This window comes from Amorphotheca resinae, assembly GCF_003019875.1.
Source record: "Amorphotheca resinae ATCC 22711 unplaced genomic scaffold M430scaffold_11, whole genome shotgun sequence".
NCBI lineage: Eukaryota > Fungi > Ascomycota > Leotiomycetes > Helotiales > Amorphothecaceae > Amorphotheca > Amorphotheca resinae.
The window spans coordinates 760,081-781,539 of record NW_020194481.1 but is presented as its reverse complement, the minus strand read 5'-3'; the positions used below and the strand labels follow the sequence as shown (position 1 = coordinate 781,539).

Here is a 21,459-nt window from a genome sequence, read left to right as displayed (position 1 = left end):
TGTTGTAAGTGTGAGATTTGAGAATACAGGCAAGACGATGGACGACATGCGGTATGATGTGAGGTGGTATGTATATTCATGTGATTTCTGTTGTGAAAAGGAGGGATACCCTTCTCAATACTTCATCTACTCGCGAAAGGTACTTTGTTGTCTGCAAGTAAAGAGTACGCAAATAGATAGGACTGGTGTGTCTGCTGGTTGTTCTCATATTATATTGTCTTAGTGGGATGGGAACAAGATCTACTTGCCCAGACAACCAGGATGAGTCTTGTCTTCTAAGTTTCGTATAGAGGGTCTGCGCCATAAGTTGCAAAGCAGAGGCAATCGATCATGCTATGAAAATCCAGCCCAACGCCGCCAATGCAGAACATTTTATCATCCTATGATCCGTACCCTTTAATTGTCATTCTCGTAATATTGACATCATATTCGAAGAACCTGTGTCCGGCTAGTGATGCCATCGAAGATGCAAGTGTTGTCGATCGGGATATATTGCTTGGTAATAATCTTGATCACTTCTTGAGAAGCCATGCCGCCGGTGAGTGCCGAGATATTATGCAGTTCTCCGCCATTTGCACGCGCTACTTCTTCAGCAACTTTGACGATGCGTGGGTTTGATGCGGCATCAGGGATGTCCTTGCTGATTATGGCAAGAATATCGGACGCACTGGCGGAAGGCACGTGAGAGGTCGCGTTCAAGGCCAGATATATTGGGAGGAGTGACAAAGGCATCATAGTTAAGGGGGCATTCTCATCGCTCTGGAACTCATTTTCTTTTGCTTGTGTTAGTAAATGTCAATAAAGCCAAGTCTCAGCAACTTACCTGCAATTGTTTGTATGCTGACTGGAGATGCATCTGCACCATGAATGAGCTTGATAAAAGCAGCATTTTTACAGAACGTCTCCACTTCTCCTATGTCTATCTCATTGCCATGAGGATGGGATCGGACGGTCTCAAGGACTTCTGCAACGTCTTGGCGGGCTTTTGCCTTATAAATATTCTGAAGTTGCACATAGACACTTGATTGGGCCTTCATGTCCGGGACCGAACCAGGTAAAGGAAGTTCATTATGTTTTTCGTAGAAGCGTTTAACAGCATCCGCTATAATCCAGAAGCTGGAACTTGATTCTGCCTAAGATTTTACGACACGGGTAAGTAGCGCATCTATCAAGAAGTAGTAACAAGTGCTTACATCGTCAGGTTTGTGGTCAAATACGGCCTTCACGGAAGATGGTATGCTGGGTACAGTTACTGTCTTCAATACCGCAGCAACAGCCTCATCGAAGTTCTCTTCGCCACCTTCGGGGTTGTCGGTCCGGGCCCCAGCAGAAACAAACTCTCTAAATGCCTTCTTATCCTGGTATGTGGTTGGATAATTCCCATGGGACTCTTTCCACCTCTTTAGATAGTACAGAAGCAATACAACATATGGGATGTGTCCGTGCTCAAGAGCACTGAGGTTTTCAATGTTGTCCGTAAGCTTTGCAGCAAAGTCTGATAGCTCAGGCCATGGGTTGAGAAGCCTGAGATCGGTTGTAGCTGTCGAATCCGGGTGTGTATCAACAATGGGAAAACTACCAGGTAGGATTATTCGGAAGTAGGAGTAGAAGCCAGCAGAATGAAGTGCAACCAAGGGGATCTTCTGCTGCCGGCTATATTCCTGCACAAGAGCAAGACTTCGAGGGTCAATCGGGAGCGAGTACATAATGAGGGTGTATTTTTGATCGACGGAGAGAAGATTCTCTAGTTCTTCGCCCTGCAAGGCACCATATGGTATAAGCTTTTGCTCCTATGCAGTGATTCTGGGACCATGCCTTCTGCTTTGGAAACCAATCGCCCTTGACATCAGGATTCAGCTCTTGTAAAAGCCTCACACAGCATTCTGCTCTTGATTGACCCAAGCTCTCTTCGTCCAGGAAGAAGTTGACTCCCAGGTCAGCTTCAGTGACGACGGAGCTGTCAGCGATAGTAAACTTTCCAATACCTGGATAGTCAGTTCCGACATGCAGATTTCGCTGACTTTGACCATACCTGGCAGAACGAGGTTCTTCAGGGTCTCAACGCCGACCGTGCCAGATCCAGAATTTAGCAGGAGAATATGCGCATCTTCAAGAGCTTGCTGTCCATTTGCAGCCCATAGCCGCAGCTGACGGTCGTATTTCTTTTCCTTGTCGGTAGGCCCATTGAGGAGAGGGGGTGTCTGGTCGGTGACTACTTCAGTCATTTTGACGTTTAGGGAGTTTGCATCCCTCTGAGAAGACTGAAAGGGTTGAGTAAACAGAGAGAGAGCAAAGCTCGCTCGTGTTGTAAGAAAAGGGCAAACGGAGGAGGATGATTCTGGCTGTGTAAGGTGAGGTGAGATGCAGCAGGAGGGTTGCGCCTTATCAGAGTTGTTATCTTAGCGTCAGGGTAAAGAGGCTGAACCTTAGTAAGCAGACACAAAAAGAGTGACCCCACCAAGGAATATCATGATGAGTCGAAATGTGATTCGAGTTCCTCTTTCCGTTTTCCTCGGCTTTCTCTTTATATGTCCCACAGAATTCCTCAAGCACTATTGCGTACCACTGCCACAAAGCATTGCAGTCCTGCCGCATTTTCCCTTGGCCTGAAAGCATCCTTCTTCTGCGAACCACTCAAGCCATCTCAGCCGGCTCAGCACCATCCTCAAGGGCTTGTTTCCCAACAGAGCCGCGCTGTTACCTCTCTCACAAAAGACGGAGCCCTTGGCAATCATCCTCGTCCAATGGCCTCCTCAAACGCCGCTGTCAATGCGGCGCCCGCACACCGGAATCTGTCTCCAATCGAAGCTTCGAAACGCAGGGCGGCATATAAAGCGGTAGAGGACCATTTTGATACATCATACAAATATATTGGCATTGGCTCTGGCAGCACTGTTGTCTATGTAGTTGAGGCAATTGTAGCCAAGGGCCGCGAGGTCACATCCAAAATGGCCTTCATACCCACCGGGGATCAATCGAAGCAACTGATCATTGAAGCAGGTCTTCCATTGGGGAGCATTGATGCTTTACCCCCAGTTGAAGAAATCCCCACGAAGATGGGCGCGGAGGATGCTCTTGACGTTGCCACTGGGCAACAGGATTTAGGACTAAAAGGAAAGCGCCAAAGTCTGGATGTCGCATTCGATGGTGCCGATGAGATCGACGAGGATCTGAATTGCATAAAGGGGGGTGGAGCATGTCTCTTCCAAGAGAAGCTGGTAGCAACATCGGCAAAGAAATTTATATGCGTTGCGGGTAAGGAACTTTGGCCAGTGAGAGTATGAGTCACGGGCTTAAGACGTATAGATTATCGCAAGCTTCAACCGCGTCTTCTTACATCGTGGCAAACCATTCCAATCGAAATCGCGCCCTTGGCAGCACCAACTATCAAGCGAATCTTGATCACTCTTGGCTCACCAGATCCCAAAATTCGTCAAGGGGGTAGTGCCAAGGCAGGGCCAGTCGTTACAGATAACGGCATGTGGATCATGGATGCTCCATTTCGTCCACTACTGATATCTGCTGATATCAAAGATGGCGTGAAAGGCGATGGAGAGGGTGGTGTCTGGGAGGTGCACCAATTAGGCAGAAGACTAAAGAGAATAGTAGGAGTTCTGGAAGTCGGCCTTTTCTACGGGAGAAATGGCATCCAGGTTGCCAACGCGGGCGAGGAAGGCGGTGGCCAGAAGCCCATTGCAGCTTATTTCGGCATGGAAAATGGCGAAGTTGAGGTTAGAGTAGCGAAGGAGGTTGAAGGTGTTAAGTCACGACCATAGTTGGACTCCGCATTGCAGTATGGGGGCAGAAGACATTCAAGGAGGTGTTTTGGGAACATCGGCAGAACAAAGTAACCTAGAAGTAACCTATAGATGACAGGCGACGAGAACATGCATCACAAGCGCACATGAAATATAATCAAACAGCCTATTATACATGTGACAAATCCACCTATCCAAATATCTTGTCGGTGAGTTCTTTGCAGCGTGTTTGGCATAGCCGCCAAAACCATCTATCTTTTGTGAGACCTAATCAACGGACTCATTCATGACTGTGAGCCTCGCTCATAGGCAAGTCGATGCTGCTCACTCTCCCATCGAGGGAGTCCAAGGCGCAGTCTCTCTTCGGGTGAGTACTCAGCGGACCATCTTCTGGTTGCTGGAGGGTATTCCTGATTTATCATTTGGCCATTATGTTGGACGTGATAGCCTTGTTCAGAAGCCTGGCTGGTAGCATCACCCCCGTGCTGGTAAGGCCGGCTTTCAATACCATGATTAGCAGTCCCAGTCCCAAGTTGTCCGTCTTCAGGTACCAGCTCATGCCCATAAGTTATGTCCAGGGCATAGTTATTATGTATCTGATTCATGGCATGTGATTCGGCGTGACGTTCGGGCACCTGGTTAGTCTCATCTGGAGACGTTGCCTTGGGTTGAATTCCATTTGTATGATTCCCATTCATATACTGGTAGCCGCGAGCCCCTAAGCGAGTCCTGTCGACAGGATTTTGATTCAAGGTGGCAGAACCCGGGTACGGGGTCCTACCAGGGCAACGAGCTTGGGTAGTGGATGCACCAGGATATGGTAGATTTGATTCAAAGTCGGGCTCATGAGCACTCTGACTAAGGATTACACTAGTTAGATGAACCTGGACAAGGTATGGCTATAACTACCTATACGCAGACCCATTCCGAGCCTCAGTCGAGGAGGCATTTGAGTTTGCTGGCATGATGGATAAGTCCGGGCCGTGAATGAGTAGGTGCTGGCACGCTGGTGCAATAAGCGTTGTATCGTGGAAAATATTATTCAAGAATATACGACAAGGATTTTCCGAGAAAGAGGCAAATGATGGGGAATGAATGATTTGATAAGAGTGAACAATGACTTATGGGCTTGGATGGATGCTGAAGTATGCCGCTCCTGGAAACCTGTCGAGGTCCGCAATGGCAATTGATAACAGGCAATGAGAGTAAAGGTCAGATTTATGTATTTCGCAGACAAGGAAGATGAAAAGAACGGGCAAGGTCTCAGTATACTTATACATGATATTTGCTTTTCCCATGAATGCGTAACGTTATCACCTAAGACGAGCTTCTGAAACGGAAACGCAGGACATTATTGAGGGGAGGTAGTAAAACCAAAAAAAGGTATTCAGAATACTAATTTGACAATGAACAGAAATTGTGGCGTGCAATGCGCTCGTGTCGAAGTCTCGCGTGGTGTCCAGTCAGCCCATCCTGCTGGCCGCCTGTCAGTTACAACCCAGCAGGTGTTCATCTGAAAATGCAAAAGGAATTATTCCAGAACCGGGGAAGAATAGGACCAGGTGGGTCGTAGCATAACCATGGTGCCTTGTATCCTGGCGTACAAGACTGGTGGGGGACTTCTTGAGGCCCTCGGAAGGGTAAAAAGGAAAAGCGAGAAAGGGGGTTCGGGGGCAAGCAGCACTCTCGTATGTCACTACCTAGGTAGTCCTTGAATTCAAAGCCACAGGTTACCAAGAAAGTTTTCTTAAATTTCTGAGATACTAAAGATAGGAGGCGCAGCTTTAGAACGACGACAGATGAATAGGGAGGATTGAAGTGTTCGAGAAGGCTTCATGATGCTGGTTCACTGCGGATGCTGCTGCCCTCGTGGCGTTTTGTACCAGGTAGACCTGGATTGAACATGAAACCAAAGAGCACGCGTCATCCATCAGCATCTCCCCCATTGCTGCGGGGAACATTCTCTTTGTGTTTGGATTTGAGTACAAAGTATATCATTACAATCCCTATCACTGAACCTTAAGATTGAGATCTTCAAGGATATTGTAACTTCACTGATCAATGAGGTGTGGGGTAACTGTGACCATGACCATACTCATGACCATGGTGTTATCATAATAACAATAGCTATTTCGAGAGCAAGGTGAGTAACATAGCACTGCAGCTGTTAAGGCGCGCCTGGTGGCACCGCCCTGGGCAACGAGGACTTTTGCATCCAGGACCACAGGCCAGAATTTCAGTGTCCCAGTATACTTGTGGGCTATGATTGTTCCTTGTAGGGCTTGCAGCACGCCACATTCTTTGATACCTCACACACGAAGTGTGAGAACTGACGAGGCACAACATGTGGAATACCTACTTAGGTACCTTGGAATAGCTGCAAGCTTCTAATGTGGTTCTGGTTGGCAATCTTTGAGGTTGTACTGCTGCATGAAAATTAGGCGTCGGGCTTCTATTTGTCAGGGAGTGCTGCGCAGAAGCCCCGGATATCTTCCGGTTTGTTTCACTGAGAGACAGTGTATTGATTCTGTATCCCCTAACTGAGAATTACGTGCACGACCGCCTCACTTGTTGACAGATGGTATCTCTTCGTATATTACCATGCCTGGTACCGTTTTAGTTCTGCACGAGATTGGACCAAGGATCGAGTTGAGCTCTGTATGTCACGTTGCGTTTGCGTGTTCAGTACGACTCGGACATCGGCCTCTTACAGGATCCTAGAAAGAATGCTGTTGTACACGATGTAGCAAATTTCCGAATGACAGATCGTTCGATTTGAACGAAACTTGTGGTCTCCCTCATCGAAAGCAGATCTTGCTCCAAATCTGACCGCTGGAATCCAGGATATACAAAAGATGGTTTGGACCACATAAACCTGAAACTAGGATCTTAGATCTTGCTAGGCAACCACTGGGGTTTTTTCTTTGCCGCGAATGCGTCAAGCCCAATCTTTATATTTGGCCCCTCGAACAGCAACTGATCATACCTGTCTGACGTTCGTTGTGTTGCTCTCTCAACACTGCCGGTCTCCCAAAAGCCGGATTCTGACTAGCTTCTCTTTCGCTTCCCCTTGAGCACATGTTTACACCTAATAGCCATGCTCGGCGATGCGGGGTTTAACCACTACCTAGGTACCTGGTCTACTTCGGATGTACCCCTGAGATACTCGGTACATATACGATGATGATCTACCCTTTGCGGGGTAGATACATACATATATTTGACATCTGCTGGGAGTCTGGAACGAACTTACCTACATAACAGAACCTGCCTCCATCATCCACAACAGCTCCAACCCTTCGAAAACCACCAAGCACTCACTCCCCATGGCTGAGGACCTTACAACAACACCTCCTTCATCAGAATCCTTCATCCTGAGCTACCCGGCTCGGTATGTGCTTCTGGCCACCATCAACCGCGAAGGTGCTATGAATTCGCTTCCGTCCTATGCTCATTGGGAAGCTGAAGCCCTATTTTCCTGGTTCGATAAGGAACCCAGTCTCCGGGTCGCAATCATTACTGGCGCTGGGACCAAGGCCTTTTGTGCGGGGCAGGACCTGATTGAGCAGCGAAAGTTCAGGGTATCACCGCCTCCAATGTCAGCCGCAAGGCATCCGCCCTCCGGCTTCTGTGGAATAAGCCGACGGACCGGAAAGAAGCCTATCATTGCCGCCGTCAATGGGTTTGCTCTTGGGGGTGGATTTGAGATTTGCTTGAATTGGTGATTTCTGGCTACAGATAGCATAGCTGCTCAATGACTGACGGGTTCAGTGATATGGTGGTAGCCTCGCCGACGGCATCTTTCGGATTGCCAGAAGCAACAGTTGGACTCTACGCCGCAGCTGGCGGGCTCCCCCGGATTGTCCGTAACTGTGGGCTCCAGATCGGTTCGGAGATCGCCATGACGGGACGCAGACTCTCTGCCAAGGAGGTGAGGACCTCCCCGGACGGGAGTGCTGGCCCCTTTCTGGCCTGATCAGGCGGTCACTGACTCTGGAATTATCTAGGCATTGGGTTTCCACCTGATCAATAAGATCTCAAAAAGCCCAGAATCCGTCATCTCTGAGAGCGTGGAACTGGCTCAGAAAATTGCAAGCCTTTCACCCGATGCAATTACTGTCACTAGACATGGGTAACATCATCCTCTCCTTACCTACTCCTTGCGCTTATACACCTTGTTCAAACCTTATTAACAATTGAATCCTAGGCTTCGGGAGGCTCTCAACACCGCCGGGTAATAGCAGGGGTGTCAGTATGTCCTTTCCTGGTATCTAAGATAGTCCCTATATTTTCAATTCTGCGAGTAAGTCGAGTGATTACTCCCTGTAGGATCCCATTAATTCCCAGATTCTTCTCTCAACTCCTTCGTAAATTCACTCCCGCTGCTAAATCAGCCCAACCTAACTCCCCGACATTCTCCCAAAATTCAATATCAAAGGGTGTGCCACTCGATCCCTACTTTCCCGCCCACAGTAACTGCACAGGCTTCAAATTCGCCCTCGCCCTTAGTGGTATCTTTGGAAGACACCACTTCATACTCTCCCTCTTCGGCTCCAACAGCTCCTCCACCCTCCTCTGCACATCCTCGCTCTCCACCCCCTCAGCACAGTACTTTGATCCACCATCTCGATATTCGCTACCTGGCTTCTGCCAAACACAAAACTCCTCGCCTTTCCCAGCACAGCGGCGACAACCCGGCGTAAATTCCCGACGCCTCGTCCGTGGGTTCTTTGAGGAGAAGGAGCAGCGCAGTCCTAAGATCGAGCATTGGAGACAGGGATCTCTGGTTGGTGTCTCGTTGCTTGCTATGTCTTGTTCTGGTGTTTCATTGTCGTAGGTGGGAGAGACTGGGGAAGTGGAGAGGCTTCGGGGACTGGTTACGCTTGATCGAGAGGAGAAGACGCTCTCGACTATCGATATTGGAGATGTGGAGTGGCGGGGTGGTATCCAGATGGTTAGCGCTCGTGGTGGCGTTGAGGTTCTTGCTGCTATTGTGGTTTTGATACTCGAGTCCGGGGCTATTGTCTCGATTGTTTCATTGGAACTCGAGTCCGGATCTATTGTCCTGATTGTTGTTGCTGCAACAATAGAAGGTGTGGTCTCCATTTTGTCCATCAATCTTATTGCGTAGTTGGAGTTGAGGATGTGGCTGAAGGAGAGCTTGAGGAAGTGAAGTTGATGTATAGTTGTGGAAATTCGAAGGCGGTTAAGGAAGAGATCGGAAGATTCGAGGGTAGGAGAAGTGATACTCGAATTCGAAGGTGAAAGAGCTCCATAGTTCATAGGGATTGTGTTTGGGAATGTTTGAGATAAGAAGGGGCACAATATCGTCGTCCTTTGGTATGAGACGAGATGTCTCGGAGGTATCAAGCAGCACAGGATTTCTTGCCTGCAATTATGTCCTTTGTCAAAACTATTTTAGAGAGATTATTTCATGCATTTGGATATGGATTGCAGGATATATAAGAGAAGTCAGAATAGCCTTGCAGTGTCAAATAGAGTTTATTGCAGCAAACAGCAAATGGGTATATAGACAGCCTGCCAATCCTTTCCGATGCAACAAATCTCATGCCATCCTATATCACATAGCAGGTACATATGTCTGCCTGCCGCCATCTACGCCAGTTCCCTTATCTCGTTTACAGCATCCCTGAGTGCCTTTGCCGTACTAAGTCGCGGCAACGTCTTCGCGGCAATATCGTGGATTCTTCTATCATTCCCATCTGATTCTTTTCTTGCGCGCTTCCTGACTGGAACCTCGTGCATCCACCGCACTCTAAAATAGGGATTTGTAGATATGGGTCCGAATTCGAATTCTTTCCCCATCAGAGGTACTGGGGCGGCAGACATCTGATCCACCGCCTCAAGATCTGGAGCGGACTGGGGCGTGGTTCTTGTCTCAATGGACATGCCAAACAAATCCTTTCCTTCCACTACCTTAATGTTGCTCGCTCCTCGACCCTTCAGAGTTGCAATGTTCCTCCCTGTAGTGGCAGGGTCTTTGACGGTTATAAATTGAGCGCCTGATTCGTTGAGATCTTCCAGGATACGCTTTCTCGTCGATGGCATTGTCGGGCGCAAGTGGCGATCTAAGCTAAAGTATGGGGATGCTGAAGCATCCAGAACTTTATACCGGCTTTTCACCACTGGCGGCTTCTTGAGCACCACACCAGGAAGGGCTTCGGTAACCTCATCGTTAATTTTGCGTTGCTTCCAGTCTTTGTTTATCCTCTCCACTGCTGCTTTCAAGGCTTCAGCTTCCCTCGGAGGTTTGGAGTACCATGAGTGCTCGAGAGCTTGATCGGCCGTCATCCGCAAATCTGGATCAATGACCAGAAGGCTGAGGATAAATCGCCGAGCTCGTTTGGGTATCTTCAACCACTGTGGTCTAGTACGGCGATGAACCATCCCCGAAACCCGGTCTTTGACCTCGTCTTGGCTCAATTCAGCTGGCTCATCACGCGGGATGACGGCTTCGCCAGTAAACAGGCACGCTGTGAGGACTCCAAGTGACCACAAATCTGCGGCTTTCTTATAGCCTAGGTTTGCTTCCTCAACAGCATCTACTTCCCTACAGCACATTAGCGAACTGGTCCAGATAGAATTATAGGCATGAACTTACGGAGCAATGTAGCCATAAGTACCTAATCTGGACATCATCCTGCCCGTTCGAGTGTTTACCTGGATGGCAAAGCCGAAATCTGTCAAGATAGCCCGCCCTCCAAAACGTGTGTCGCTCACAAGAACGTTTTCTGGTTTTATGTCACGATGAGCAATGTTTTTTGAATGCAAGAATTGGACGGCGAGGGCGACTTGTCGAGTGATAACACGACATTGATAATCATCGAGACGTCCGCCGTGAGATTGCATGTACGAGAATAAGTCACCTGCAGACGCCAGGTCTGTGAACATGTATCTTGACATGTTAACCTTTGCTAGTCAATGAGTGGAGGCAGTACTTACAACGCGTCGTGTGAACAGAAAGCTTTTCTAAGATTGATAATATTCGGCTACACAGGGTAAGATTGGAATTCGTAGAAGAGGTGCAACTTACGTGAGTGATTTTGGCAAGAATGTTGACCTCACGCATTGCCCTTTTTTTGTCTATGGCCATATCGAAATCAATGATTTTGCATGCCACCTGCTTCGCTGTGGATACCTCTCTTGCCAGATACACCTTGCCATATTTGCCGCAGCCAAGCTTTCTATCAGTGACGGCATAGCGTCTGTGGAAATGCTGAAAAGCGTGAGTGACAGTTGGGTGGGAAATGGGAAGATTTTCACACCTCTAGATCATCCAATTCTCTTTCGTCGCGAACGACTGGTTCGTGAATCTCTTGATGGAATCGGAATTTCCAGAATGGTTTGATCTCTATCAAGTCACCATCACAGAGGAGACGCCTTGTTCTTCCTCGGGAAATGTTGCCGACAATAACATCATTGATATATGTTCCATTGAGAGATTCCAAGTCCTCACAATAGACCAATGGAGGAATAGTAGCGCAAGTTTTCTCGTACACGATGGAGTAGATGCGAAAATGTTGCTTAGAAACTCTATCATCCGTGATAACCCAATTGCTGGGTTGCCATTAGCTATGGGCATAAGAAGAAGGAAAGAGCGTACCAGTTGCCGTCTCTGCCAATCAGAAGCTCCTGTTCGAGGTAGAGAGGAATGTCTGGTAGAGACCTAGTTAGGAGACAAGACAATGAGATAGAAGATCCCACCTACCTATCTTCTTGCCATCGGAGGATTCAAACTCGAAATTGGCAATGCTATCAGCAAAGCCATTCTCGGCCTCTGGCAACTGCGTCTCCTCAGACATCTCCACGCCGTGGAAGGAAGTATCAATTAGTGGGGTCGTGTTAGTAGACTTGGCGGAAACTATTAGTCGCTATAGTATAGCTGGTGTGTCTCCAGTAACAATGATGGGTACGGGGTACTGGCCACCCCGCTGAACTTGATTGATCGAAATGGCTGTGATGTTCTGGTGGTTGATTGGAGGGAAGTTATTTTTAATGTGCGGGTAGTATGCAAGGCGTAGTGGAAAATGGCAAGGCAGCGCCTCGGCTCTAGGTCACGTGAAAAACAAGTACACTACTCTCTTCAACGACTCGGCCTATTCTGTGCATCTCTTTCGGGACCTCTTCCTCTACGACGCGTTACTACAAAGGGCAATCAGATACCGCAACGGAACCATGTGTCCGAAATTGACATTAAACTACCTTAACCATCGTCCGAGATGGACGTTAAACTAGAGTCATTGTTGACTTGAAGGCAACTGGCAGAAGAAGGCGGTGACAAAACTTATCCGCTGTACCTCCGTATATCTAGCTACTACTAAGTCCAATTAAGGACTAGTTTCTCCACGTGACTATCTTCCACCCTTACCTAGGTAGGTATTTATCTTACGTAAGGTACCCACCTAGCTCTCATTGGGAAGGGCGCGCTTCGGTTCCAGGTCACATGAGAAACCCTACCCTACTGTGCGCTAAGAGTTAGCGGGGTTTGCAACACATCATTTGAGCTCCAGCTCGGTCCTCTCTCTTCTCTCCTACAACTTCATCCAAACGCTCATCTTCGATAAGTAAGTCCTTCCAATTTGCAGTTTGATTTGATTGCAGCTTTATCAGATGGTGCATCAATCAAATCGCAGTTTGTTCACAATCATTCGTCTCTGGCGTACCCAATCCCCCGGGTCACTTGGAGCACTACCAGACTTATATTCAATTCCATGACCTTCTTGCTGACTTATCTTCTTATAAACAGCATCAGTTAAGACAAGATGCGCGCGAAATGGCGTAAGAAGCGCGTTAGACGCCTCAAGAGAAAGCGCCGCAAGACTCGGGCTCGCTCGTAAGTGTCATCCGCTCGTCATTGCTGAATGGCCTCAATTTTGGCTGTTTTGGCATCAATTTTGACCATTTTCGCTAACTGAGCTCCTAGCAAATAAACAACTCGCAACAACTCGATCTCGGTCACCTTACCTACCAAATCACACCGTCATGACAACATAGCTTCTGAGTCTATGCCATCCCCCGCATCGACGCCTACGCCTTTTTCAGCATTCGGTTCACGAGTACGGATTAGCCCCACCATTCCGTCCATAGCGGCCGGTGTTCAAGGATAGAGTGGTCTTGATGACGCATAGAACTTGGCATTTGAAGGGATGATTGGAGGAAGCAAGATCGGTCAACGCATCGTCGAATTGTTCACGCGAGGGTTTATGAACGGAAGCGTTCGGAGGAAGGCTGCCTCAGATGCTAGACACCGTCGACTTCAATTGCTAAATGCTAAATAAAAAAGAAGTTCATGCTTCAAATAATGACCTTTTATTGTGACATGATCCGCTACTCTACCTGAATTGAAAGCAACTTGAACCCATCAACAAACGACCAAAATCTCAGAGGTAATGCGTTGCATATGCGATTGGCTTGAACCTAACTTCAGAATTGAATTGCTAGACATGCTCGATGCTTTGGATTCTAATAAAAGATGTAAAGGATTTTCGCGAAATACATGTTGAGAGCTCAATCTCCAGCCTTGTGCTTTGGCGAGGTCGGCGTAAAAAAAAGTTTGGCCGACCTACAACATTTCTTGAGGCAGAACTTCACAACCCAGAATTTTCCACTTTGCCTCACAATCTGTCCCATCCAAAATGGCAGACACAATTGACAAAGGAAAGAAACGCAAGAGGCGCACTGATGGGTCCTCGAAGCCCAGCAAAAAGGTTGCAATTGAAGAAGATAGAAAGATCAAAGTTTCTCTCCAAGATGGCGATAAATGGGCTCCCGTCATAGGTACGAACACGCTCCACGTACAGATTCGCTCAGCATATAGGCACCTTTTGTTGCTTCCAACTTGGGTCATATTCTAACTTCATACAGTTGCGCCAGGCACTTTCTCACTTCCAACCTCCATTCCCTTCCAGCCGTACACGAAGCCGCGCGAGGATGCGCCTCAACGACCTGGGAAAAGCGGAAGTATCGCAACAGAAGAACTCCTGCTTTATTCCTCCGCACACCCTAAACTTAATTACACCGCACGGGAAGAGGATTCCTTACAGAAGCATTATGTGGGCGTCTACGACCCGGCAACCGGGAAGCTGGAGATCATCGAGGCGCGTAGGATGGAGGTACGGGGGACTGTGAGGCAATTTCAGGTTCCAGAGAAAGGAGCCCAGCCTACTGTAAGGCTTGATCTACACATGGTTATTGTCATCGTACTAACAGCTCCACTTCAGACCGCGGGCGACCCTCGAAGTGGCGTCGGATTGGCATTCGGTACGAAGAAGTCACAGAAAGCTCTTGCTTCAACCACAGAGAATGCAATTGGTCCCAGCAAGTCTGAAAGATTGCGCGCCGATGGCAAGTCCCAGAAATTTGATGCAACGACCGCTGCTGTCATGGCTTCCATGGCCGATACTACGGCAGACATGGCAACAAAAGACGAGTTACAGGAGCAAGCAGACTCATCGAAACCACGACCAACCGCCAACCTGGAGGCAACAGAGGTCAGGGACGTTTACACAATCGATAGTCTCATTGGCGTGGAGATGATGAAACACATTCCGGTCATGGACTGGGAACAGTCTATCAAGGCGAAGAAGGAAATCATAGTCAACTCGAGATACGTAGCCCACCGAATACAGAGTGCGGGGTCAAATATCGAGAAGCTCAAGATTCTTCGATATATGCTACTTCTGATCGACTTCTTAAACATCGCCAAACCGGCTCGTGGTGGTGCGAGAGCTCTTCCAAAGAGAGACAGCATGAAGACAGCTATGGGCGGAATTCCCGAAGTGCTTGTTGAGGGCGTGAAGCGGAAGTTCGCAGATGGCGGGTTTATACCTAAGTTCAAGAGCGATCTGCTCATTACTCATCTCTGCGCGATGGCTTGTTTGGTGGACAATTATGAGGTGGACATGTTTGATTTGCAGGAGGATCTAAGGCTAGAGACCAAGGACATGGCGCAGTACTTTAGAGAAATTGGGGCAAAGGTTGGAGCTCTCTCTGAAGCCCAGAGGAAGGTCTTGAAGCTGGAGAAGGCGGCGGCGGCGCAACGCAGGGTTGCGAAGTTGAAGTTGCCTCTTGACTTCCCGAAAGTGGCATTTGGGAGAAGGGCTAGGTAGATTGAGACAGGTGGAATTGAACAGAATATTCTTTCTAAGACAGCACGAGGAGACAGACCTTGCTGAATGATCATGTGAGTTGGGGATAGCCAATGACTAGATACTGTGGCTCTCTCCGCACTTGTGAGTTTGGCTTCGTATAGCTTCGTCACTACCTACCTACTCGGTACACCGAAGTCGTATTTACCGCACAGTACACAGCTGGAAACCCTGCGCCACGGAAGGCCACGCCGACACTTTCCCTTTCCCTAGGATCCGTTGCCCGGTTCGTGCAGTGCAGTGGCTGGAAAACTGGGACGACACGAAGAAGAATGTGGCGCGGCCAGACAAGGCCTGAGACAGCCAATAATGCCGACTCGCGGTTGGACCCATCCGGGTCAAGTTTGGGCTGTTTGAGTGAAGGAGAGCCCTGTGGAGGCCGCTGCCAGCCAACCACAGGTACGGGCTCCGGAGTAAATTGGGGAACGTGGACGAAAGATAAGATGGCCGGGCATGAAACGAGGTCCCCTGGGCCCTGGCTGAGTGAAATGAAGCGATAACACGGAGCGCTCTATTGTCTCTATCAGCAGGGACTCAGGGACTCAGGGACTCAGGAGTATCTAGAAGAAGGCGAGGAAGGGAGTCAACGCATGGTGTATGTATCAATGAAGCGGCACATAACGTACCGAGACCGTTCGAAGAACCAAATCCAAAGTCGACACGATGGTCCGGAGTGCATCTCGTACGGAGTTGTGGTTGTAACTCGGGGAGTCAGCGCGAGCTCTGACTGGGTCAGGACCGGGCTGATGCCGCTGATCTGAGCCAGGGCCCTGCTTCCCTGCACAGGAAAAGCAATAAGAAATCCACTTTAAAGACTGTGACCTCCCCTCGCCCTCTCTCCCATCTCAGCACCCCAAAACCTACAAAAGAAAAGCAAAAAACCCGCTCGCTCAGTTCCTCGATCAACTTCACTCTCTCTCTCGCTTACTTTTAATCCTCATAATCAATACCCTTACGTCCAAGATGCCTGCTCAGGAAGTCAACCAACCCCAGACCCAGCAGATGGAGGTCCAGGCCCAGCAGCCAAGCCGTGTCAGCGCCGAGCAGCCTGTACGTGCCCCTTTTCTTGGCAGGCACCCGTCAACTCAGCTAATTTTCTTGTCCAGCGCGCTGTCGAGCAAATGACTGCCGAGCCCGTCTCCATGCGTGGCGGTGGAGAAGGTGAAGAGGTCTGCTGTGGCGTGTAAGTAGATCCTCTCATCCATCATCTTTATGCTTATTTTTACCCTGATTTTTATTTTCTTGGCTTTTTTCCCCCGTCCTCCTATCCTCTGCGAATAATGGCTCCCGGCTAACGAACGACGATAGCTGCGCCGGTCTCGCCTGCTTCGAGTGTCTTAACTGCTGCTGCTAAATGCCCACGCCCGGCTTGCGCTAATGGATTGGCTGGATACCCTGGGGAGACGAGCAATCCAACACGGCGCGGAGAGGATATGTTTTTGACAGAATGCGATAATGGGCGGGGGATGAGGGAGGAGCGAGAATCAATCAGCCCTGAGGGCACTGGTTCTGCACTGCTCAGGCGCGCGCGATGATGATATTTCCTGCCGTGGCTTTTACGAATTAAAGAAAATTTGCACTACGAGTCTAACGTCTGCTGCTTTTGCTGTGTTGCGGGAATGTGAGATCGAGTGATTGATTGCTTTGTTTTGCTTTTCTTTTGCCTCTTCTGGCATTGGAGATCTCTTTCCTCGTTTACTTGGGTCTTTAATTGACATTCCCCGTTTGTATGCATGTCATTGTTGATCCTTTTTCGACAACGCCCCGCACGACCCCTTATCATTCCACACTCACTTCTACCCCTCCAGACGCTACATATCACATCCAATCCCTAACCAAGCAAATACCCTCGGTCCATCATACTCCCAATCAAGCGATTCCGCCCTCCCATCAAAATTACGGAGTACAGCTACTCAGATCACAATTTGACCGAGCCGGAGTTAAGGTAAGCAACCTTGTTGGCAGCCGAGAACCAGCAACCCATCGTCCTCACCACGTTCCACGTAAGCCTCCACGTAGTTGGATTAGACGTCAGGCTCGGGGCTGCAGAACGTTTACCCGGATCTGTCACTCTAATTGCAATCTGCATTTCCTGCGATTATCGATATGAGAATTAAGCGTTCAGCAGCTCCGTTCTTCAAACCCCCCAGAGATAAACCGCCAACGCCTGAGAAATCTCCAAAAGTGCCATCTAAAGATATCATTGATTTCAAATCCTTCCATATACAGTATCAAGATCTGTACATCCGAAGCATTAGAGGATGGTCCAAACTGCCATCGGATCAAAATGTCCACAGCCACATGACCTCAACGTACAACCCGATTTCAACATCTTGCACCCCAGTGTATCTGCAGGTCCTCCCGCTTGGATAATAGCTTTCTACACAGACCCCAGGTTGGAATAAGATAGAAGGTAATATTCGAAGTTGCGGCCCACGAATCACTATCGCTCACGACGAAAACCATGTTTTGGTAAATGGGATCTATCATGACCTGGCACTCGGCTTTCACTTTGGCCTCCAGAGCTGCACCCCGGTCTGTAGATGCTGCCCGCAACTGATATGTAAATGCATCACGAGCTGAAACACTCTCCTTGAGGTTAGTTGAGATCCGGTAGTAGGTAAATGTGGCGTAGGTGCACTTGATGTTGAAGAAGACGAGGATGTCAAAGTCGAGCATCTCGGTGTGGAGAGCTCCGATGCACTTGAGGATGGTTCCTTGCTAGGAGATGAGGTCTTTCTAGAGGACCGTCCTTTGCTTGGTTCTATTTGTGGCTCGGGCTCAGTAACTTTTTTGGCGTAAAAAGAAAAAAAGGGGGGGGAAGCTTGAACAAAAGAGAATGCATGGAAGGTGAACCCTAGGCAGATTAGGGAACCCAAGTATGTGAATTGAGATATTTGGTGAACTAGGGGCATTCCATAGAGCCAGAGCTTGTTTTCCGCATTTTGGTCAACCAACAACGACTGGCAGAATTGTTCGCCGATGGCCTTTCCCAGTTGTGTTGTGTGCTCAACTGAAAATCCGGGTGGTGAGGTGGTGATTGATCTAGTAACCGCGAAAGTAGCATCATTGGTTGTAGTAGAAGCTTAAGGTACACGGGCGGTGTTGAGACAGTAGTGTAATGTGGCCGCGGAGAGCATGTTTGGCTGGGAGCGTGAGTTGTGGAGGCTTAGTTGAAGCTCTACCGGGTAGGCTAGTAGATCGGGTACAACCCGGACTATGAGAAGACGTTCGAGATACGCCACTTGTAGAAGGTCTGAAGTTTAAAATGACGACGCTCCTGGATAGAATTCCCAATGTGTTTGTTCCAAAACTCGTAGACGACGAGGGGGGCAAACTAGTTAAATCCAAGCTGGGGGCTGAAGCTCTGGTGACTGACGGTGTGAAGTTTCCTTGAATAATAGTCATGAACAGAATGCCGGATCGGTCAGTACCTATGCTCGTGAAGGAAAATGGAACTGGGGGCACATGGGAAGATTGATCGCCAACTGAAGCTGAAATAGGTGTAAGTAATGAGGTGTGCAGGGAGCTAGGGGTGATTGAAGTCACAACAGTGGTAAATAAATTTGTCAAAAGACACTAAAACTTCCTGATAGTAGTGCACACGAAGGAGCACAAGGAAACGCTTTTCAGTGATAGGACAAGAACTAAATGGCCATGCGATAACCTTAGCTCCAAACGTTTTGAGCTGACTACGATCAGTCTCAACGAAAGTCAATCGGAAATCCAAAGCCGCCTCAAGTCCACCAGAAGTTACCCCTCTTTCTGTACTTGATGACCCGATTCTTCTGAATGGCGGCAGTTCGAAAATGTGACTAACCCCTGGGAAGAAACTTGCATCCCTGGGCAGGAAGATTTGGTGCACCGCTTATTGATTGAGCAGAATGACGGTCTTTACAAGTTCACAGAAAACTGGAAGCCCACTCCTCCACTTGAAGGAGACCCAATGCCCATGATACCTGATTAACTTGTACCCTAGATTATGCATGATCGAAGAAGGAGCAGAATGCTTGGTAGACCGTTTCATTCTCTTGCCTGTTTTATGCTGAGCAGTTGCAGTGTTTCTGTGTAGAGCACTCGCAGCGAACAAACTGCTTGTTGTATCCTCTGTTTCTACTCGCAATTCTTAAACATCCGAAGCTGTCACACCGGCCATGTATCTCATCAAATAGAACTATTTGGAAATTAGGAATGGATACACAGGCGAAGTGTGACGTCGCCTGGGACAGAGCCGAGGTTGATGCTTGGAGGGAGGAACTCTGTCAGTTGGTAAGGAACGCTTCGAGCAATTGCCGATTCCATTGTGAAGCATCGCGGTTGCTCTCTCGAAGAGCTGTTTGCTCCCATCGGAGGCTATTTCAACGTCCGTCTCACAAAACTTCAAAGAGGGTAATTCGGCCTTTTGGTTAGAGCCAGTCCGGGAGAACGACAGTCAGGAGATCATCTCGCGTTAAGCCAGGCATTGAGCTCTGCGGTGACATTCTAGGAATGTTTTGAGGAACGGATGAATGGACCTGGGCCTAGGCCTAGGTCAGCCAGGTATTTTTGCATCATTCTGTGATGGAGAATGAATGGCACAGGCATCGAGTTTCCCGGTAATGTACCGCATTGCGGCGACTTCCTCTCGGACCTTTTCCCTAAAAGGAAACGCAGAATTGAGTCTGAGAAAGCGTATCCACAACAAGCGGGATGTCACAGACCCCCCCCCCCCAACAGACCCAACACCTCCAAGATTCCCCTTGCCCAGCTTCAACACCCGATCAGAACACTGCAGAGCTCCTGCAGATACACATCTCGCGCATCTGTCAACGCACCACAATGACGTTATAAATGTAGCCAAGGACTGTCGCCCCAGATATATCGCAGGGAACTTCTAATACTGGCCAATGAACCGCCTGGAAACGAAAGTCCGTACAGCAATGGGACAATGTCCAGCAGAAAGCATGTTCAATACCGATGTTTATCCAAGCGCTTCAAATTATTTTGGGACAGTTCCGGCTCGTGCATCGACTTCCTTGACGCCAAGAGCAATGTGGTTCGATTTATCAACTGGGAATTGGCATACGCGGCCCCAGCCGAACATACGTACAGTCCAAATTGGTGGCTTTCTTTGATAGAATGCCCGACTCCTGGACCGCCGACTAGTCAGCAACTTACAAGCCGCTTGGGTTGTTATCATCAGAAGCTCTCGACTTTCAAGCAAGACTTGGCGGCGAGAAGATAAAAATAGAGGTTTGTAACGCGGGGGCTAGAGCAGAGCAAGAGTCAAGACGAGGACGTGTGGCGCTCAAACTCCCATCAGTTTTCGAAATGGATCCTGGCATAGGTATTACCGGTAATCAAGACTACTTGAATTACCAGTATTTCCAAAGAAAATACCCTTTTCTGGAAGAGGTACACAAGCCTTGAGTCGCATGTGAAGTCCCAAGGTGTCGTCCACGATGCCTCCTATCCTTAACCGAACGATATCTATCGGTGACGTTGCAACTCCACCAATCAGAGATCAGACTTCCGCGATGACTGATGTCGGGGGGAATTTCAGTAAGCAAAGTCCCCCACCAACTGCGACACCAGTGCAGCAACTCGTTCATTTTCAACATGTAGCCTGCTCTCATTTCTCTTTTTTTTCTCAATGCGGTCTTCTTTCCTTGCGTGCCTCCTGATTCCTCTGCGTTGCACCCCGCCTCGAAGCCTAGCTCTCGCGCGCCAAGCTCCAGCACTCCATACGCTCCAGTATCCCGTCTGCAAAAGGACCTTCACTTGCGCCGCGGCAGCGAAGCAGGATTCCCGCACAATAATGACAGACGTCAGCCACCAAGAGCCCGCCGAGAGCGAGGCCCAGGGGAAGGACGCTGGGCGGCAGGCCGAGAAGGAGAAAGCGGAGGAGGCGCTCCCCAAGCTAAGCGCCGCGGATTTCCGAGTCTATAACTCGATGGCGGAACATATGGAGTACTTTGTAGGTCGCACAGCCAAATGCGGCGCTTCTGTTGGGGTTTCTTTTCTTGGAGATGTGAGGCTGACTCTGGCTGCGTGCGTCTCTCGATATAGCATAATCATTTCCGCCAATCGTGGACCCTCCTCTATAACGCCTGCGTGAACAATAAACGCCCCGCGAACCTGTCGCTCAGGCAGTTCCTATCAGTGGGCCTCCAGTTCTGCTCGCATCTGGCGACGCACCATGCGATTGAGGAACAGCATATTTTCCCTGTCCTAGCGACGAAGATGTCGGAGTTCAAGGCGGGGAAGAATGCAGCGGAGTTGTTGCGGCAGCATCACGAGATCCATAAGGGTATGGATGTCTTCGAGGACTATCTGAATAAGTGTCGGAGTGGAGAGACGGAGTTAGAACTCAAGGTCTTGAAGGAGAAGATGGACAGTTGGGGGGAGGTGCTGTGGACACATTTGGACCAGGAGGTGAAGACGCTTGCAGCGGAGAACATGAGGAAATACTGGAGTTTAGAGGAGATGAGACGGATGCCCATGTAGATGTGACGTGATATACGAGATTCTGACGGAATTTTGCTTCACTCAAA

At 48.9% G+C, this 21,459-nt stretch overlaps 10 protein-coding genes across 10 annotated transcripts; 6 read left to right on the top strand and 4 right to left on the bottom strand.

Annotated features, from left to right (window-relative positions):
• Positions 1–58: 58 nt before the first annotated feature.
• Positions 59–2,345, bottom strand: M430DRAFT_69212 (hypothetical protein). Its single transcript, XM_024869411.1, has 5 exons — positions 2,033–2,345; positions 1,816–1,985; positions 1,194–1,757; positions 824–1,133; positions 59–773 (listed from the first exon to the last, which is right to left on the bottom strand). Exons 1-5 carry the CDS (start codon positions 2,223–2,225, stop codon positions 424–426), a joined length of 1,587 nt encoding a protein of 528 aa, XP_024717942.1. The 5' UTR covers positions 2,226–2,345; the 3' UTR covers positions 59–423.
• Positions 2,346–2,744: 399 nt separating this feature from the next.
• On the top strand, positions 2,745–3,776 carry M430DRAFT_108606 (hypothetical protein; the record flags this gene model as incomplete). The annotated part of the gene is made up of 2 exons (XM_024861225.1): positions 2,745–3,255; positions 3,307–3,776. 2 exons carry the CDS (start codon positions 2,745–2,747, stop codon positions 3,774–3,776), a joined length of 981 nt encoding a protein of 326 aa, XP_024717941.1.
• Positions 3,777–4,042: 266 nt separating this feature from the next.
• Positions 4,043–4,723, bottom strand: M430DRAFT_22106 (hypothetical protein; the record flags this gene model as incomplete). Its single annotated transcript, XM_024864635.1, has 2 exons — positions 4,043–4,616; positions 4,674–4,723. The coding sequence occupies 2 exons, from the start codon at positions 4,721–4,723 to the stop codon at positions 4,043–4,045; spliced, it is 624 nt and encodes a 207-aa protein (XP_024717940.1).
• Positions 4,724–7,084: 2,361 nt separating this feature from the next.
• On the top strand, positions 7,085–7,894 carry M430DRAFT_107702 (hypothetical protein; the record flags this gene model as incomplete). The annotated part of the gene is made up of 3 exons (XM_024861175.1): positions 7,085–7,479; positions 7,530–7,689; positions 7,766–7,894. The coding sequence occupies 3 exons, from the start codon at positions 7,085–7,087 to the stop codon at positions 7,892–7,894; spliced, it is 684 nt and encodes a 227-aa protein (XP_024717939.1).
• Positions 7,895–7,977: 83 nt separating this feature from the next.
• On the bottom strand, positions 7,978–9,207 carry M430DRAFT_178875 (hypothetical protein). The gene has a single exon (XM_024863758.1). The coding sequence runs from the start codon at positions 9,039–9,041 to the stop codon at positions 8,214–8,216; it is 828 nt and encodes a 275-aa protein (XP_024717938.1). The 5' UTR covers positions 9,042–9,207; the 3' UTR covers positions 7,978–8,213.
• A 31-nt stretch (positions 9,208–9,238) lies between these two features.
• M430DRAFT_44897 (hypothetical protein) lies at positions 9,239–11,581 on the bottom strand (the record flags this gene model as incomplete). The annotated part of the gene is made up of 7 exons (XM_024867728.1): positions 9,239–10,329; positions 10,381–10,674; positions 10,722–10,768; positions 10,813–10,995; positions 11,045–11,336; positions 11,383–11,434; positions 11,488–11,581. The coding sequence occupies 7 exons, from the start codon at positions 11,579–11,581 to the stop codon at positions 9,375–9,377; spliced, it is 1,917 nt and encodes a 638-aa protein (XP_024717937.1). The 3' UTR covers positions 9,239–9,374.
• A 1,833-nt stretch (positions 11,582–13,414) lies between these two features.
• On the top strand, positions 13,415–14,887 carry M430DRAFT_22102 (hypothetical protein; the record flags this gene model as incomplete). Its single annotated transcript, XM_024864634.1, has 3 exons — positions 13,415–13,556; positions 13,644–13,945; positions 14,000–14,887. The coding sequence occupies 3 exons, from the start codon at positions 13,415–13,417 to the stop codon at positions 14,885–14,887; spliced, it is 1,332 nt and encodes a 443-aa protein (XP_024717936.1).
• Positions 14,888–15,906: 1,019 nt separating this feature from the next.
• Positions 15,907–16,282, top strand: M430DRAFT_36976 (hypothetical protein; the record flags this gene model as incomplete). Its single annotated transcript, XM_024867032.1, has 3 exons — positions 15,907–15,976; positions 16,033–16,109; positions 16,235–16,282. Exons 1-3 carry the CDS (start codon positions 15,929–15,931, stop codon positions 16,278–16,280), a joined length of 171 nt encoding a protein of 56 aa, XP_024717935.1. The 5' UTR covers positions 15,907–15,928.
• A 3,135-nt stretch (positions 16,283–19,417) lies between these two features.
• On the top strand, positions 19,418–19,854 carry M430DRAFT_178820 (hypothetical protein). Its single transcript, XM_024863757.1, has one exon. It carries the CDS (start codon positions 19,498–19,500, stop codon positions 19,801–19,803), a length of 306 nt encoding a protein of 101 aa, XP_024717934.1. The 5' UTR covers positions 19,418–19,497; the 3' UTR covers positions 19,804–19,854.
• A 941-nt stretch (positions 19,855–20,795) lies between these two features.
• M430DRAFT_72273 (hypothetical protein) lies at positions 20,796–21,412 on the top strand (the record flags this gene model as incomplete). Its single annotated transcript, XM_024869522.1, has 2 exons — positions 20,796–20,882; positions 20,975–21,412. Coding segments are annotated over 2 exons (525 nt in total), but the record flags the coding sequence as incomplete, so codon positions are not given.
• Positions 21,413–21,459: the final 47 nt, after the last annotated feature.